Source organism: Euprymna scolopes, chromosome 35 (assembly GCF_053919585.1).
Source record: "Euprymna scolopes isolate OS-2025 chromosome 35, ASM5391958v1, whole genome shotgun sequence".
Taxonomy (NCBI): Eukaryota; Metazoa; Mollusca; class Cephalopoda; order Sepiida; family Sepiolidae; genus Euprymna; species Euprymna scolopes.
This window is the reverse complement of record NC_136516.1, coordinates 8,027,067-8,044,184: the sequence shown is the minus strand read 5'-3', so window position 1 is coordinate 8,044,184 and position 17,118 is coordinate 8,027,067. Positions and strand designations below refer to the sequence as shown.

Genomic DNA, 17,118 nt, shown 5'->3' with positions numbered 1-17,118 from the left:
CCAGCTGATTATAACATGGTCGTTTTAAAGTCCAATATAAACAAGTTCTTGATGAGCTGTGTAAAATAAATTAACTCCTATCCAATTTCCACCACCACTGATCATCCTTATCCTTGAGTGGCCTTTAGGCCTTGATAAGCATTGACTATTGTAAAAAGAAAAAAAATTTGATAGGATTAACCTCTTGAGTATACATATTGTTGAATGCAAATTATATTGATCTTTGTCTTTTAGTTGCGTACAAGCGTCTCTATAAGTCACTCAGTCGGTCCGTAACACTTTTGTGCTTGGCCTTTTTGGTTAAGATCAAAGGTCTGTTGTTAATAGATGCTGTTCTTAGCTTTTCTTGGCCTTTTGGCCAAGATCATAGTGTAAATGTTGCCAGTCAAGAGTAAAGTCACCAAAGACTCCAATGTTTACTTTAGTTACAAAGACCCTGCAACACTCCCCTCCCCAGATCTTATAGGGCCTTGTGCCTAAATTTGTTGTCTTTTGGAGATTTTACTTTTTTAAATTTTTTAATTTTATATTGGAATTTTTTAATTGGAATTTTTTCTTTAAACGAAATAAATTAAATATGAAGATCAAAGTGTAGTATCTGTTCTTACTACATGCTGTACTTATGTTTGTAACTTTGTGATATAAAGTGGGGGATCACTTTTTTGTATTAATTTAATGTAAAATGATCACCCACTTTATAACCAGTACGTCTCAAAGCCATTCAAGTCATTCTCCAGATCATTCAAGTTGTTTTTGAACGATTCCAGTCATTTTTTACGCATTCAAGTCATTCTTAACGTCATTCAATTCATCCTTAAGTTCATTAAAGTCATTCTAAGTCATTTACTTTTTATTTATTTAAGTCATTTCAGCCCATTTTTCGATCATTTTAGTTTATCTTTAAGAATTTCATGTCAATCCTACATTCACGCATTCATTCATTACACGAGAGCACGCGACTAATGGCTATCAGCCTTGCTATTTTTTAAAGGAAGTTTTACGTCCATTTGATGATGTTGCAATACACCAAACAAGTGATGAAGACAGCACATTATTGAGCACACAATCCAAAACCATTTGTAGCAGACGAAATTGCAAGGAACACAATCAGGAGCGAATTCTCACAGCTGGAGATTTTGAATACACTTCCCTCTGGCTTGTCCAATCAGAAGCCAGCTCTCAATCACGTGACCGAGTTTATGTAAGGTTAAACCGGCAACATACTCCCTCTTTCTTCCCAGATTGTGGACTGACAACTTCACATGGAAGGAATCTGTTCTCCCTAACTTCTCTCTTAGGACTCAACAGAACTCACCTGACCTTCGGGCTTAGGGGTTTGACTAAATACAAACAAGCCAGCACGGCTATCCTCGCATACAGACTTTAATGCAGTACACACACAAAATCTCTCTTCGTATTGTCTCTAATCATTCAGGATGGATGTTTCCACTACTACTTAAAACAAACATATATAAACTTTATCTCTTTCAACAAGTCTGTCTAATCTTTAATTTACGTCTCTACACAGGAACACTTTCTACGACTAACCAGTTTATTTTTAGTAACGAAGATGACCAATAAAGTTGTTTTTAAACGTTAGAATAGGATTTCTTTTCTTCTCTTCTATTTCTCCATCTTTATCTAGATGCAGATTTACATAGCATTCAGGCAGCATCGAAACTAGCTAATAATGATTTGTTAAATGTGGTAATAATCATACTGTGTAAGGTGTCCCTCGATAAGAACTGCAATAGGATTTCATTTGGTTCGATCTGCTTACGTAAATGGTTAACTGAACTATTTAAATTTTAAAACTATCTTTTCATGAAAGTCAAGGTTGCGTCTTTTTAATAAGATTTTTCTGAGAAAAATATTTTTTTGGCGCTTCTACACTATCACAACGAAATTTGGAGTCGATAAATGGAGTTTTCAGATAAAAAAAAAACAATGGTTTCTACTGATTTTTTTTGTCAAATTCTAATAAATTACAATGTTAGCTTCCAAATTATGCAGTCGAAATTATCTGAATATTACTGAATTATTAAAAGAAAGAACTGTAATAGTGCTAGCAGGTGAACAATTGCGGCCATCTTGTTTTTATAAATAAATCGAAATGAAAACATAAACAAGGGAAGTAACTCTAAATGTTTAATGTGACTAACTCAAAACGAGTAACAAAATAACCATAACATATATGCATTGTTTGTGAGTCTGTTTTTAATTTAAGATTATTTCATAATTGTTTAATATAAAAAAAAAATGTTCGCCTAAAAATTAAATAACGTAAAAATAACATGTATACAAGTTAAAAAAAAACTTTTCCTAAGTTTTCCAAGAATTATTGGGAGGAAATTACCTCCTTTTTAAACTCTCCTGTGTCTTACATAAGCAAATACGACCATTTTCTTCAAATTCTGTTTTCTTTAATAAGTTATTTTCTATATTACCGATTTTCGTAATTTTTGGATATAATCATCTTAAAAATAGAGGAATATCTATATACCATTGTTTTCATGTGAAATTTAGTGTTACGATTTCTGAAATTTTGTTCTGATAGTGTAAAAGCGCTTTTTTTTTATTGCAAATTGGATGTACATATGATGATCCAAGAATCTCTACTTTTTTGGAAAGACTTGGACATGGGGAATAATTAATATGATCACATTTTCGATGGCAGCTCTCAATTCTATTTTATTAATCTATATTCGTTTAAGCTTTAGCGATGACGCCGTTATAGTTTCACAATGATCTCCCCTGATTACTTTGTATCATGTTCTTTGTTGGCTTATTTTTCACTTTGTCAGTGGGTCAGCTTTTAATCTGCAGTTTAGAATGGTATTTTCTGTGATCTGTCACAATTACAATGTTTAATTGCTAAGCACAAACTGAATGGATACCTTAAATATTAACGTCAGTGCAATATATTCAGATTTATTTTCCTTGAATTATACTGGCAACAAGAGATTAAACTCTTCAAATTTGAAAATAAAATAAAAAGATGCACACTATGCATGTTCGATTGGAAACAACTTCTCTCTTTGTGGTGTTGGGCTTGATACTGGCTGGACGTGTCCGACTTAGCTCCAAATTTGATTTGATTTTCACAACTGGTATGTTTACCATCAGACATAGATCACAACTATCTTTCATGGTTTGGTTAGATAAAACTTTAACAATCTTTCTATTAGTCACAAAAATATCTAATCAGAACAGCTCCCAGATAATACAAAGATACATTCACTTTTATACTGCCCATGCATTCTCTAGACATTGTTTACCTTGGCAATCCATGTTATTTCAATTGAATGTAGAGATTTTGAACATGGACTTTTCTCTTAACTACTTCTAAGATTCTAACCCCTTTACATTGCTTTGCTACTTCAAACCAAAATATTAATTATTCAACATTTCAGAAGTTTATGAATGCAACACAAAAGTTTTTTTCATTTGCATTATTCATGTAAATATTAACATTTCTATAATTTTTACACAAAAATATCTATAATATAAATCTCACCTGTCTGTTTAAATGTATGTATGTATGCATGCACGCATGTTTGTACGTTTGTATGTCTGCCTAAAACTTTTGACAGAGGCGACGAATTTTCACGAGATTGATATCATTTTAAAGCACGACTCTTCGGACAACAAATATCGAAAAATTGGCCCAAAACATTAATTTCTTCACCCTCAACTGGGCACTTTTCTACAAGGAGGGGTCGCTTTTTTCGTCGATATTTTCGAAAGTCATCCTCTCTTTTCGATAGACTAGCCTTAATTTAAACCTTTGCCACTTCCGGTTTTGCGATGGACGCAACGGCAAAGACGTCACTTTTTTTTGCACGTTCTTTTCTTCTTTCGTAGTATGGGTTCGAGCCTGTCCACCTACTACCAATTTTTTTTTTTTTTTTTTTGCTAAACACACACTTCCAAACACCCGGGCATCACTGGGTACCCAGACTAGTTTTAAATAAGACCGCTAAAAAATTAAAATAAAGAGGAAATCAATTCGCCTGAGCGATGGTCTGTGTTTGGTGCATTGATGTTATGTATAGTTTTTTTTTTTTTTTTTTTATATTCACTCTAAACAATTCACATTGCCATCGAGACATAACGGCTACCATGAATTAAGGGATCAGATTTATAAGGACATCCTAAGAAACTGTGTAATGAGTAATTGTGTAGAGAGATGCTTGTTCACATTACATTTAAATTTCTATATTTTTATACAGTCTGGGGAAACAAGGAGCAGGGAGAGAATTCAAAAGGCAAATAGTTTGACAAATAGAAGCTATTAGAATAGAAAGCCTTTAGTGAAGAGGTAAGATTTTGCTGCTAGTTGGGTTGGTTGGATAAATTTACATTCAAGAAGTAAAATTGTAAAAAGTATTTGAAAAACATGCACAGGGATGCAACATTGCAGCGATGAAAAGGATTTTCGTCTCAAATCATTTTTAGACCCCCCCCCCCCCGTCTCTGTAAAGATATACTTACATTTAAAATGATAAATCCTTTTGTTTGTAGGAAGAGAATTAAGTTCAATATATAATGTCGGGGCAAATAGACAAATATAGAAAATCAAATACAGTAGATGTTGCACTGTGCTAATGGTTGGCAGCTTATTATAACTCTTAAAGAGCCTCAATTCTAATTGAAAGGGGCTAATGATTATATATATATATATATATATATATATATATATATATATATATATATATATATGTCGAAAATATCCGCAACTATGACAAATTTCTTTTCATACTTGAACAGAACGTTCAAACATTGACCTGCCAAATGGAAAAAATGGATCACAAGAGAAACAAATAGTAATTATCCCTGCTGTTTTTAAAGAAACATGCATAAGAGAAAAAATGCTGCCCAAATATACATACATACACACACATATATATATATAATGCAATCATGAAAAGACGAAAATTTATGATTAAACGTTAAAATAAAGTCAACGTTTAAAATAAAGTTAATGGAGTGAAGAGAATAAAAGGAGGGAAAAAAATGGGGAGTCAGCTGACCGGTTTCGCTCTCGCTTTATCAAAGCTGTATCGAGAGATTTGAGAGAGAAAAAAAGCAAAAAAAAAAAAAAAAAAAAAAAAAAAAAAACACGAATTGGAAACGAAATTATGTACAGATAAAAATAACGTTGCGTTACGTTGTGTATGGGGGAAAAAATTGGGGAAAGCGATTTAAATACAGCAACGTTATATTACTCGAAGATCCTAGAGACTAATCACGCTCAAACCCGAGAGGCATTCCTCCTGCTTACAAAGGGAAGGCCTTCTCAACCGAACGTGAACAGTCTCCAAGATTTTTAAATGAAATAGTGAGTGAGCACGACTCCAGATTGTAAAAGAATTTGTGCTAAAGTTCGCTGCACAAGCCGGTTTTTTTTATAAGATGGTCAGTTATTGAAGACCCGTATGTATTGACAATTACGTCTGTTGTTTGGTATGCCCCATTTCTGATTTTGGTAGGTACGTGTTATTGGACTCTTCCATCCAATCTTAATGCTGTTCGACCCACAGAGTTGGCACTGCAACTACATTCAAAATTGTGAATTACATTATTATTATGATGGGGGAGGGGGTAGAACATCTTTGAGAGAATGGCATTAACGTTCTCGTAGAGAACACAACACGTACATTTGAAGTAAAATAACAATTTTGTACTGTTGAGTTGATTTGCTTTAAACGTTGACTTTATTTTAACGTTTTAATCATGAATTTTCGTCTTCTTTTCATGATTGCATTATAGAAATGTTGTACCCCTCAAAGAGTCATATATATATATATATATATATATATATATATATATATATATATATAGATAGAGAGAGAGAGAGAATAAATGACAAAGTTATATTCCTAAATTCATGATGTTGGCCATCTTATAATTTATTCCTTTAATTCAGTTGACTTGTACAATTCTTGACAGTATCTGTTTCGTAGCACAAAATCAGTGAATCTATTATGCCCTTAACTCATCATATATATATAGCTTACATGTAAGTTAACTACTTTGGGCAGTGATTTCATATGAATAATTAACAAAGTTCTCATTTTGATAGGTCGGTGGTCCAATACTAGAGCTATAAATATTTTTCTTTAAACATACCACATTAATAGGGAGAGATACACAAGAATTTGCCCATTTTTGGAAAGGTTTTATTTTATTGGTTACCACATTGCATCAAACTGTTTCAGCCTTCAAGCATTGGCATATAAAATTATAACTTTATATCATTATTTGATGAACATTATATGCCAACACCGGGGGAGTGGGGCTGAAACAATTGTATGTAATGTTGTGACCAATTGTGTATCTATACCTATTAACGTGGTATCTTTAAAGAAAAAAAAATATATATTGTAAAATAATTTTTCTTAAATTTGGCATTGGTTGATAACACAACAGCCTACTTTCAAATATGCATATACTGCACAAAACTCAAAGATTGTGCCTCAGAATTGTCTGATCCTTATGAAGCCCTTCTCGTTAGGGTTAGGGTTAGCTATTTGTTGTGCAGTGGAGTAGGAGGGGCAGTCTGCACCGAGTGGCATGCGCCAGCAAGCAGTATTTTGAGGGGGTAAAAAGAGAAAAAATTAAAATAAAAAGCTAACAAAAAATCTTAAATTTTATACCAGAATGAATTTTTATGGTGGTAATGTTTTTGGAGGTTTCTGTGTGTAATACTGTTTTTAAACTGATTTAGATTATTGTAATTCCATAAAAATAAATATTTTGAAGACTTTTCTGGAATTTGTGAGATTAATCAACAGCTAGTGGGGGAGGGGGGTGCTGAGAGAAATCTTACAACCGCCCCGGCTGGCAAAAATAGTTGCTATGTCACCATCATTATGCTTATAGTGAAGAGGTGAGAGTTTGAGTAAATTTACATTGAGGAAGTACAATTATAGCAAGAACACCCAGGGACAATTCCATTAAAATACTTGTTAAACATACATATGGCTACAGCAGTGTATTGATAAGACAGGCCTTTGTCTGAAATTATTTTTAAATCTACCCTCTTCGAAAAAAAAATATACTGACCTTTAAAATGGTAAATCCCTTTGTCCGTGGCTTCCAGGAAAATTAAATCATAAACCGATTTGTTGCACACGTATTCTGCTTTGGCTGAATTGGCTGTTTTGAACGCTACAAAACCATATTCACCCTTCATTACAAGAGCTGGCCGATTGACCAATCGGATTCGGAATTTCTCTTTGTCTCCCACGGAGTCACTGCTAGCCACAAGACTGCCTGTCAGTTTATTGTAGATATAATTGTTATTGTAGGCCAAAATCGAAATGGAACCTTCTCTCTGCCAAGTGATGTCAAATAGACACGTCTTCTTGCTGGAAAAAAAAAGATAAAAAATAGTAAAAACAAATTAAAATAATATTTTTTTTTATATAAAAAAACATGGAAATCGCTCCAGACAAAACTTGAAACCACTTGATATTATCATCATCAGTGGCTCTGCTGTTTTAACGGTGTAGGCGACCACAGCTCTCCAAATTGTAGAGCCATGGTAATCTCAAGAAGACAAGTTTCCCATTGCTTTCTGTCTTGATTCGGGGTTGGGGGGGGTGAATGCATCTCCCCCCAGTGAGTTAAATGTGCCCCCAGATACCAGCCTGAAAGTTTCTATGACCGTGCGGTACATACAGCGCCTATCTTTTCCAAATTGTCACCCATCTGGTACCGGCCAGGTTCATCATTGTTTAACTTGATAATGCCATACACACTTGATGTAAGGATCTTAAAGTACTCTTTCAAAGTCAAAATCTAACCAATGATAAGTGTTAGTGGATAGATTGACCCCCCCCCAAAAAAAAAAAATAAAACAGCAATTCTTCCCCGTTTGTCAGAAATATCACTCATGGAATGCAAGGACTAAAAGACAAAATAAAGACAAAATACAAGGCTGCCGAAAGTAAACCCAATGTCCACTTTCAATATCCCTTTGACATTATGAGGGAAAAGAATATCTCTCACTAGTCTCAGTCTTTTCTAAAAATACTATTATGATCAGTATTCTTCTGAATAGTTGGATTTATTCCTCAATTCCTTGCTTGTTTGACTCGTCATAGTGGTCTTAAAAAATGTACCGTTTTTATACTTCATTATAATACTTTTTAGAACTTAAATGCCTACTAGACTATCCTCGAGTGTCTAAGGTTTCTCTGTACAGGGGCTTATCAGGACAACCTGGCATGAGGATAATTTTCACTACAAGTAAACCCTGACTAAATATTCGAAATTACCAAGTATTCACGACCCATCTTTTAAGAATTTTACTCAGTTATAGTTGACGGAATGAGAGCTACCCTCATGGATTAAATTAAAAATTAGATGCAGATACCAGAGTTCAAAATGATAGACCTGAAGATCAGAGGTTACATCAGCCGAAATGTTGAAAATAACACAAAATGAAAGGAATAGTTTGAATAATTGAAATTATTTAAATTATACATCCTTATATGAAATAGTTTGTTTTTGTTTTGTTTTGTTTTTTGTTCGTTTTTTTCATTAGTGTCAAAGCGGAGGAGGTAATTAACTGACTTGAAAGAGAAAGAAACTGAATTTGCAAAAAAAAACAGGTGGATGTAGTTTGCTTGAAACATTGTATAGTATGTAGTTAAATGAAATGTGTACAAGGCGATACAATGTAGAGGTAACGGAAGTACTGCATTGTACCGCCTTATATACATTTCTTTTAGCAAAAAAAAGAACAGTTAATTATAAGGCTCTAGGGCTAAGGGTTAAATAACCTGTGGTTGTATTCACTTTTTTAACAGATCATGCCAATATTTTAATCCTTTCTCTATATTACAATCCACTGCTAATAAACAGAGAAAATTAAGTAAGCAAGAGTAATAGATCCAGGATATAATGGGACAAGAACAGGGGTCAAACATACAGTGACAAATAGAAACGTAGGTAAGAAGAATTAAAATGGATTTTTTATTTAAACATAAGTAAATCCGAAAACTAGAATATTTGAGCATGTATTTTTGTGATTATTATGTATAAAAACAATGTTAAGGATAGAAACACTGACTAACGCAAACTACGGTGGAGAGAGTAATGGTATAGCAGTAACAGGCTTGAACGAGGAGTTGAGAATTGATCATTATGATTTTTGGATGAGGTGTTGACATATTGGAGTAGACAAGAGGACAACAGGAAAGACGGGGGGGGGGGGGGGAGATGAAGCATACCGGGTTTACAACCCTCGCTTTTTGAAACTTGTAACGTTAACTAGAATGAATGAGAACCACATGACTGATTGATGGCGTGGAAAGCTTTCAAGATACACAAAAAAAAAAAAAGTATACAAGAAGCACCCAAAAGCAGTATAGAGCCTCGAATTTGCAGACTCACAAATCCTCCCAGGATGCAAACCACAGTGGATAGGTTAATGCTACAGCATTGCCTGGCTCTAGCAGAACCTGTGGAAATTCCACAATGGCATTCTTCATTAGTAATATATTGTTGCTTGGCAAACTGGACGTTCAGTGTGAATAGAGACAATGTGATATTATGGTATCCCTTTTGTTAAAACTGTAAAAGTATTTATCTAAGTAATCTGATTAATACGGTTTATCTCCAATATGCTTATAGGAGTCTGTGACATATTTCCATTGTATGGACGCCTGGAAACCCTACGATAGCATTATATCATCTTTAGACAGAACAGATACTACCCTTGGATCCTAGCCAGAAGATCAAGAAGTTATATTTTAGTTCACGTATGGCTCAAAAGCGACATTTATAAAATTTTTTTTTTTTTTTTTTTTTTTTTTTTTTTACATTGTATTTTTGGTGATCGATTATTTATTTAAAAGGAGTATAGAAGGTAACAACATACAATGAACATAAAATTATCTAATGTTCATAGAATATTTACACCTACCTCCTTTTTAATAAATAGAATCTCCCGATCGAATAATTTATGATTTGGACATCATAACAAACATACGTACATACGTTAAAGGTACTACGATGTTAATATATAGATTACATAAACGTTATATTACTTAACCAGTAGGTATAGCAAGAGGGATTGGGGCAATATGCATGAAATTTGTAGTGACGAAGGCCCCAAAAAAGAGTACTTTCTCTCCCGATGATCCTCAACTATGTTGTTAGTAACCCGGTATTCACCACAAAGTTTGTGATCAAACTCCTTACCTCATCAAGCTGTGTGCTGTCATGTCAGCTTCTTGATTCCCAGTGTGTTAATCTAACCTTCAAGCACACCGAGTCTGACCGAATCTACTGTTATTCTCAACTAACAAAATTATACTCTTCTAATATTTAACATAAGCATTATGAAGATCCTCTAAGGAATTGCAAGGATGCTGATTGACAAGCTATCCCACTTTGGAAGAGAGTTGAAGAGGATTTATTGATCACAAGTTAAGACGTGGCTGCTAAACTATGGTTTGAGTTATAGAAAGGCAAATGAAGTTGTCCAGAATATTCAAAAAAAAAAAAGTGGAGAAAAAAAACTCCATGGCATCTGGCTGAAAAGACACGATTCTTGGAGAATTACATTAACTAGTCTGCAAGGACTCGTGGCACAGTGATTAGAGTACTTGGAAAAATCAATTGTAAAAAGTGAAATTAACCTGAAGGTTCAATCTTCAGTGTGGGCAACCGAAAAATACAATTGCGAATTACTTAGAACCTCTATCCAGTCATGGCTAACTGAAACAAGAACATGCTACCACCTCTTCTGATATCTCGCAACTACGTTGTTAGCTACCAGTTATATTGAAAAATCTGCTTAGCCGCACCTAGTAGCAGGTTGACTTACTGCTGCCCACATGTAAAATTAAAAAGGCATTGAAAGATTATTTAAATTAATGTAATGCGAAAAAAAAACACAGTTGCATTATTGTATCGTGGCTGTTACTTTTTAACTGTGTCGTTACAATTCAAACCTCTCGGATCCATACGTTGTCTGGTACCGTAACAAAGGAACAAACAAATGAAAAAAATAAACAAATTTCCAACACAGCACATTTTTTTTTTAAATGCAAATGAAATGCATTTATTTATGGTTCTTCCAACAATTACGCATTTCATTATTTTTCAAAAATTTTTTCACACATGTTTTTCAACGCTCTGCCATATTACATGTGCTTTTTAAAAGTCTTTATCTCCACCACCTGACACTGGCCTTAGCCAGTGTTTTCTCGGCCTCAACTCACATGCCTCTCTTCCTTAGCATGCATTTTGCTTCTCTCCTCGACTATGTAGTGTATTTTTCTCTTCTTTTCTTGTGACACAAACTTGCCCACATTTGCATACATGCTTTAACGGTTGCTGCTGCTGCTAATATTTTTACTAGCCAGCTATCCTCTGGCTGCTGCTGATTTTCTCAAAACGTGCCCATGTGCACTGTTACATTATTTAGATCTTTCGGACTCATTTAAAATGTCATTTTCATGTTTCGGTCAATGTAACCTCTGACCGCTTCAGGTGTATGTACCTTGTCGAACTATGAAATACTTCTGTCAAACTCGGGAATTTCCGTTCAAGTATGACAGAAACATTCCCGACAAGATACAACTGAAGACGGTCGGTGGTTATATCGACCGAAACGTTGGGGAAATAACACTCAAGATGAGAAAAGCAGTCTGAAAAATCCAAATAATACGAATAACAAATTATCTAAAAAAATTCAGAAATGTTTTGCAAAACTAAATTAGTTTTATGTCAAAATAAGTAACCACACAGCTGCAATAAGTAATCGGAGGATAGGAAGGAAAGTGAAACTTTCTGCAGGTCTTAAAAATGTGCTGCACTGATGACCCATCTATGTAAATAAGTACTGATTAACCAATCATTCAGCAAAATCCCACCTCTTCAATGTATGTAACAGTGCATATGAGCACGTATTAAAAAATCAGTAGCGGCCGACGGACCGATTGCAAGTGACTGTATTAGCAGCAGAAATAGCGTTTGGACGCGTATGCAAATTGGCAAGTGTGCTCGGGCTTGCATCTGAAGAAAAAGAAAATGGACATCACATGGTCGAGGAGAAGCAAAGTCAGCGCTGAAGGAGACATACTTAAAGTGAAGGCGAGAATGGGCTGGCAGTGGCCAGTGGGCAGTCGAAAGATGGACATATGGCAGTGAGAGACTTTAAGTCAAGACGGGAGAGTGATGATAATAAATGCTTTTTCTAAAAAAGGAAAATGCCAACACGGATTTTTTTCTTTCTTTCCTTTGTTTGTTTGTAACTGCAACGTTACATGTAGAGATCCCAAGATAGCTTTCTACTCTTATAGCTTCAAATCCATTCTTATCAATTCTTTCCAAGTTTTCCTTCGCAACAGAGCTGCTGACGCATATTTAGCAGCAGCTGTATGATACGTATGCAAATGACCTTGTCAGTGCACGAACTGACGTCACAGCTAACGAAGAGAAAAAAATGTGGAAAAAAAGCGATACAAGTGGGCAACAAGCGACAGAAAAGCACATGTGGCATCAGCAAGGAACCATATGGGCAACCAAAGGATTTGAAGCAGAATTCAGTGCAAATAAAACTTAAAACAAGATGCAATCGTCGTAGCAGAGGAAAGAAAGATTTTGAAGAAAAGAAAAAAAAAAACGCATGGCGAGACGAGGCGAAGACGGGCTGGTGTGATACATTTTAAAACCACATAGTGACGGAACAAGCAGATATGTTGAGAAGGAAAAGCACGTGTTGAACATAGTTTTGTTAACTACATGGTAACAAAGAAATTTTTAAAACAAAATGCATTACATTGTTGGGAAGTACTGTTAATTTTATTTCAACTTAGAAAAAAAAGTTTCATCAAATTTCCTTTATTTTTTGTTTGTTTCTTTGTGGCATCTCAGACACAACTAGTTAGGTTCGAATGTTAAAATATAACGACACCATTAAATATTAGCAACAACTTTACACTTTGATTTCCTATGAAATAAACCTGCTATCTCAACTGGTCTACATCTACTAACTTAATGACGCCATTCTTTCAACATGGCTATATCATCAAAATAAAGTACAAGTTCCCCACCTAAGCATGGTGCATGTGGTTCAAGGTCCTGTCGGGTAAGTTTTTAAGCTTTAGACTCTCTGCTAGTAAAGTGAATGAGCTCCTCATTCCTGGTAATCGAAAGCCTCCAAGATTCCCACTCTCCACGCCTAATGTGTACTGATCTTGGAAGGACTCTACCCATTTCTCAACTCCCTTCTCTTTCTTTTCACCCACACTTAGATCCCACTCAGAGATTGGCCTGCTTGTTTTCAGCAAACCGTAAAACAGTGGGTGATCTATTATTTAGAAAGAGTTGGGAGGGCTTTACTAACCAATTTTTGTTGCTTCTTATTTATTCCCCATTCCTTCGCCAATGAAATGTTATTACTGTAAATAATTCAATAAAACTTTTTCAAATTTGGGTTCATCTTAAATAAGACAGCCCCTGGAGTGAATGTGGTATTGTGGTGACCGAAATATTCCTAGTTAAGAGTAGGATAGACAACTTTAAGTATTTGAGACTAAAGATGATCAACGGCACCCATTATCCCCACACTTGAATAGACTTGTGTCTAATTTGTTTATTTTTATATTTTGTGCAAATAAATATTTCAGAGTATCTCGTTTTGCACATATTTATCTACATTACCCCAAATTAATTTCTGAGGTCACTGAAGCGTGTCTTTGAAACTCACATTAAACACCCATCATATTCTCATTTCTTTCTTTGCAATGCACATGCTCAAGTCTGACTTCCATACAACATCAAACTGCATACACATTTGCGCTATTCAAAAAAAAATAAATAAATAAAAAAATAGGCGGATCACTAACCAGGGTTTGTTTGAAATCCGCACTTCAGCATAAGCACCAAATAAAGTCTCTTGCATTTGTAAAATACGTAACAAGAATGAAATGATTTGAAAATGTTTCTTTTCTAGCGATAACATTAAACAGGATAGAGGGGGGGGCGTGAAGTGGTGGGGGTGGAAAAATGACGTAGATAAGGTGTCGCTTGTCCTACCAGTGGTCATAGCTTTCTTCTCTCGTCCTTGTCTATTGCCTCTATTTTATTGGCACAGATGATGTCAAAACATTCCAGCATGCATTATCTTGAAATGTCGGTCAATCCCGCTGACCTAATCTCTGAGGATTCTACATCCCCCCTTTTAACATCATTTCCGGAGCACCTGGATCCAGGATCTGACCGACTTTCCTTTGATAGCATATTCAAAAGCCCAGAGACAGCAGACCATCCCCTTTGCCACCTGCAACTCCACCCTCCCTCTGTAACACACATGCCTAATAGACTTTTTGCTTGGTAACACTCTGCTAGTTAGTTATAACAGATGGTTAGTGATTGATATACTAAAGTGGTATTCATCCTAGGTGGATTGAACTGACTTCTTCCAAAGAACAAAGTTTCACAGCAGTCTCGAGTCACTTGTATATCCCTGATAGGGAAGATAATGATATTAGTTCTTGCAGAGAGATATCGATGTTCTACATAAAGCGCCTGGTATTCCCAAATGGTCACCCATCTTGTACTGACCAGGCTCAACATTGCTTACCTTTATTGATCTAACAGTAATGATGGATATGCATAAATAATGAAGTGCTAACAATTAAGATTTTTAATAAAATTACTTCAAGTATAAAACCATTTCTAAAGCTTTTTCAATTTTTTTTTTTTTTTTTTTTTTGCGGTTAATGAAAAAGCAAAACAAAAATATCTTTGAGCAAAAAATTTGAATAAATCCCAAAAAATGAAAGACGATAGCCGAATGTTAAACTTCTAAATTACCTACATTGGTATCTCCATTACGTGCAAAATATCCTCAGCCGTCATTAAGACGAGAAAAAAAAAAGCGTATTTGTATGTGGGTGAGTTAAAGTACTAGTTACTCCCCTGCTACCCTAACAAAACAGACAAATTGAAGTACTCCAAGTGAGTATGATTAAAACCTCAGTTTTGTCCTCAGAAAAAGAATTCTTTTGATAAACTCTAAAAACACAAAAGGTAAGAGAGGGCTTAATTGTTGAATGTTTGAGTTAAACAAAAGAAAGAAGGATTTTCAGATTGCCAAGATCATCACGTCGAAGCACACGTAACTAAAATCCGCCATGTTCCCTTTTCAATGATATTACAAACAAACTTTCTTCAACTGACACCAGATTGCAAAGTATACCGTACCGACGTCGAGCCGACGACAAAAAAAAAATCGCCCCCAACTGAAGAAATGATGGCTTTTTATATCGTCGAACCCGACCGCATCTTAATTTGCATAAGACACATTTTTGTCTCATGTCGATCAAGTTTCGAGTTTAAAACTTTTTCTCTTTCCTTTCTTAAGCGAATGACACCCACACTAATCATGCGCGCCACAATTTTCCCTACAGAGGGTAATAGTTTTCATATTGATGGCACAATTTATGTATAAAAATGTTCTCGGGTGAGGTTGGTTGGTTGGTTAACAGCATATTAATTACTTTTTAGGTTATGCAATGCTAAATCCAGTATTTTTGGAAAAGGTTTTATGCTTCAAGTTCTTTATATTTTCAAATATTTATTCATAGTGATTGGTTTCATTACTTTGTGGGGAAAATGCTTTTGTTTTTTTTACTTTGCAGAACATGATTGAGTTTGCAAAGAGAAAAGAAAACGCAATGACATCAATGCTTGGTGCATTTTTACTCAGGAAGCCAGTATCTTCAGACAAACCGATCAGATAGCATCTGATACCCTAGTAGGTATTAGCACTCCGTGCCAAACTGGACCTGGGAGCAATGGAAATGGCAATGCCACATTCTCCACATTCTCCAAACAGGGCATCATTACTGGATGTTTTTTAAGGCCATCCCAGTACCTTAAAATTAGAGTCTTCCAATTATTCATAAATGTGGAAATACCCGTCAAGCAGGGGAGGGCGATAAATCGGTCTCATTTATACAATAATGAATTGCGGATAGACAAAATACGATAAATTGAATTATTAATTAAAATTCCACTCCATAATTTCTTTTTTACTTCTTAACACGTAGGGTGATGTCGATAGTATTACAGTGCTATAGCAGATTACCAAAACTTTTGGAAATGCTTGTATTAGTCAATTTAAAAAACAAGGAATTGCTTACATTTCCCTTGCAATTGCCTGGATTCCAGATGTACCTTCTACAGACCAGTAAGTATTATCCACAGTCCGTATGGCCCATTTTTTAGAGTCTTTATCGAATTCTAATTGGAATGTTTCTCTGTCAGTCACTTCCTCTTGATTGGCAGACACGTCAACACCTGAAAGATTAAAAACAAAAGATATAGATTTAGAAAATTGATATTCGTTCGTATAAAATGCAAAGTTAGTTTCATTTTAATTAGGTCAAACAATTATGGACAATGTTTTTGCACAAATCAACATTTACAAGAAAAAAAAAAGAAATGAAATGAAATGCCTCCAAGGACAAGTGCATAGATTCAACTTTTCAGTCAAAAAAAAAAAAAAAAAAAATTTTTTAAATAAATTGTATGTCTTGCAAGAAATTTAATTTCATGGAGTTACGATTTTGAATATTTTTTATGCCGTTTCAAATTAATATATGGCCAATGGTTTTATTTATACGAAAAGAAGGGAGGAGTAAACCCAATGAATAGTTTTAATTGTTCATACTTTTTTTTTTTAAATATACAGAAAATGTGCAATAGTCTTGCTCACGTGTGTAATCTGCTAAATCTATTATGAACAGCAATGTGTATTTATATATAAAGTTAGGTATATGTTTATATATTTGTGTGTACAGAATCTACTCTGAAACTAATTGTTTCTGTTTTTTGATATATTCAATAGAGGATCGGTTTTGTAATATATACGAAATCTGCAGGCATTAAAACATTTTGAAGCGGATTTTACACTACCGGGCAAAACCGGGTGCTCTCTCTCCTCCTGCTAATCAACAGTAAACAAACCCTGTTTAAAGTTCAAAGGTAAAGCCTTGGAGAATGGGTTTCTTAGGACTGAAAAATACTATATCCCATTCCATTATTCCAAATAACCGTAAGCCACCATAAATAGCTCATTTCTCTTGT

The 17,118-nt window shown here is 34.7% G+C and overlaps 1 protein-coding gene across 1 annotated transcript in view; it reads right to left on the bottom strand.

The window, feature by feature from the left end:
• The window catches only part of LOC145259667 (protein singed-like), a 97,894-nt gene that overhangs the window by 20,054 nt on the left and 60,722 nt on the right, over positions 1-17,118 (bottom strand). The window contains exons 2-3 of the mRNA XM_080117325.1: positions 16,173-16,329; positions 7,069-7,373 (exon numbers count right to left, since the gene is read on the bottom strand). Coding sequence (XP_079973451.1) covers positions 7,069-7,373; positions 16,173-16,329 — 462 coding nt within the window. The remainder of the gene's footprint in view (positions 1-7,068; positions 7,374-16,172; positions 16,330-17,118) is intronic.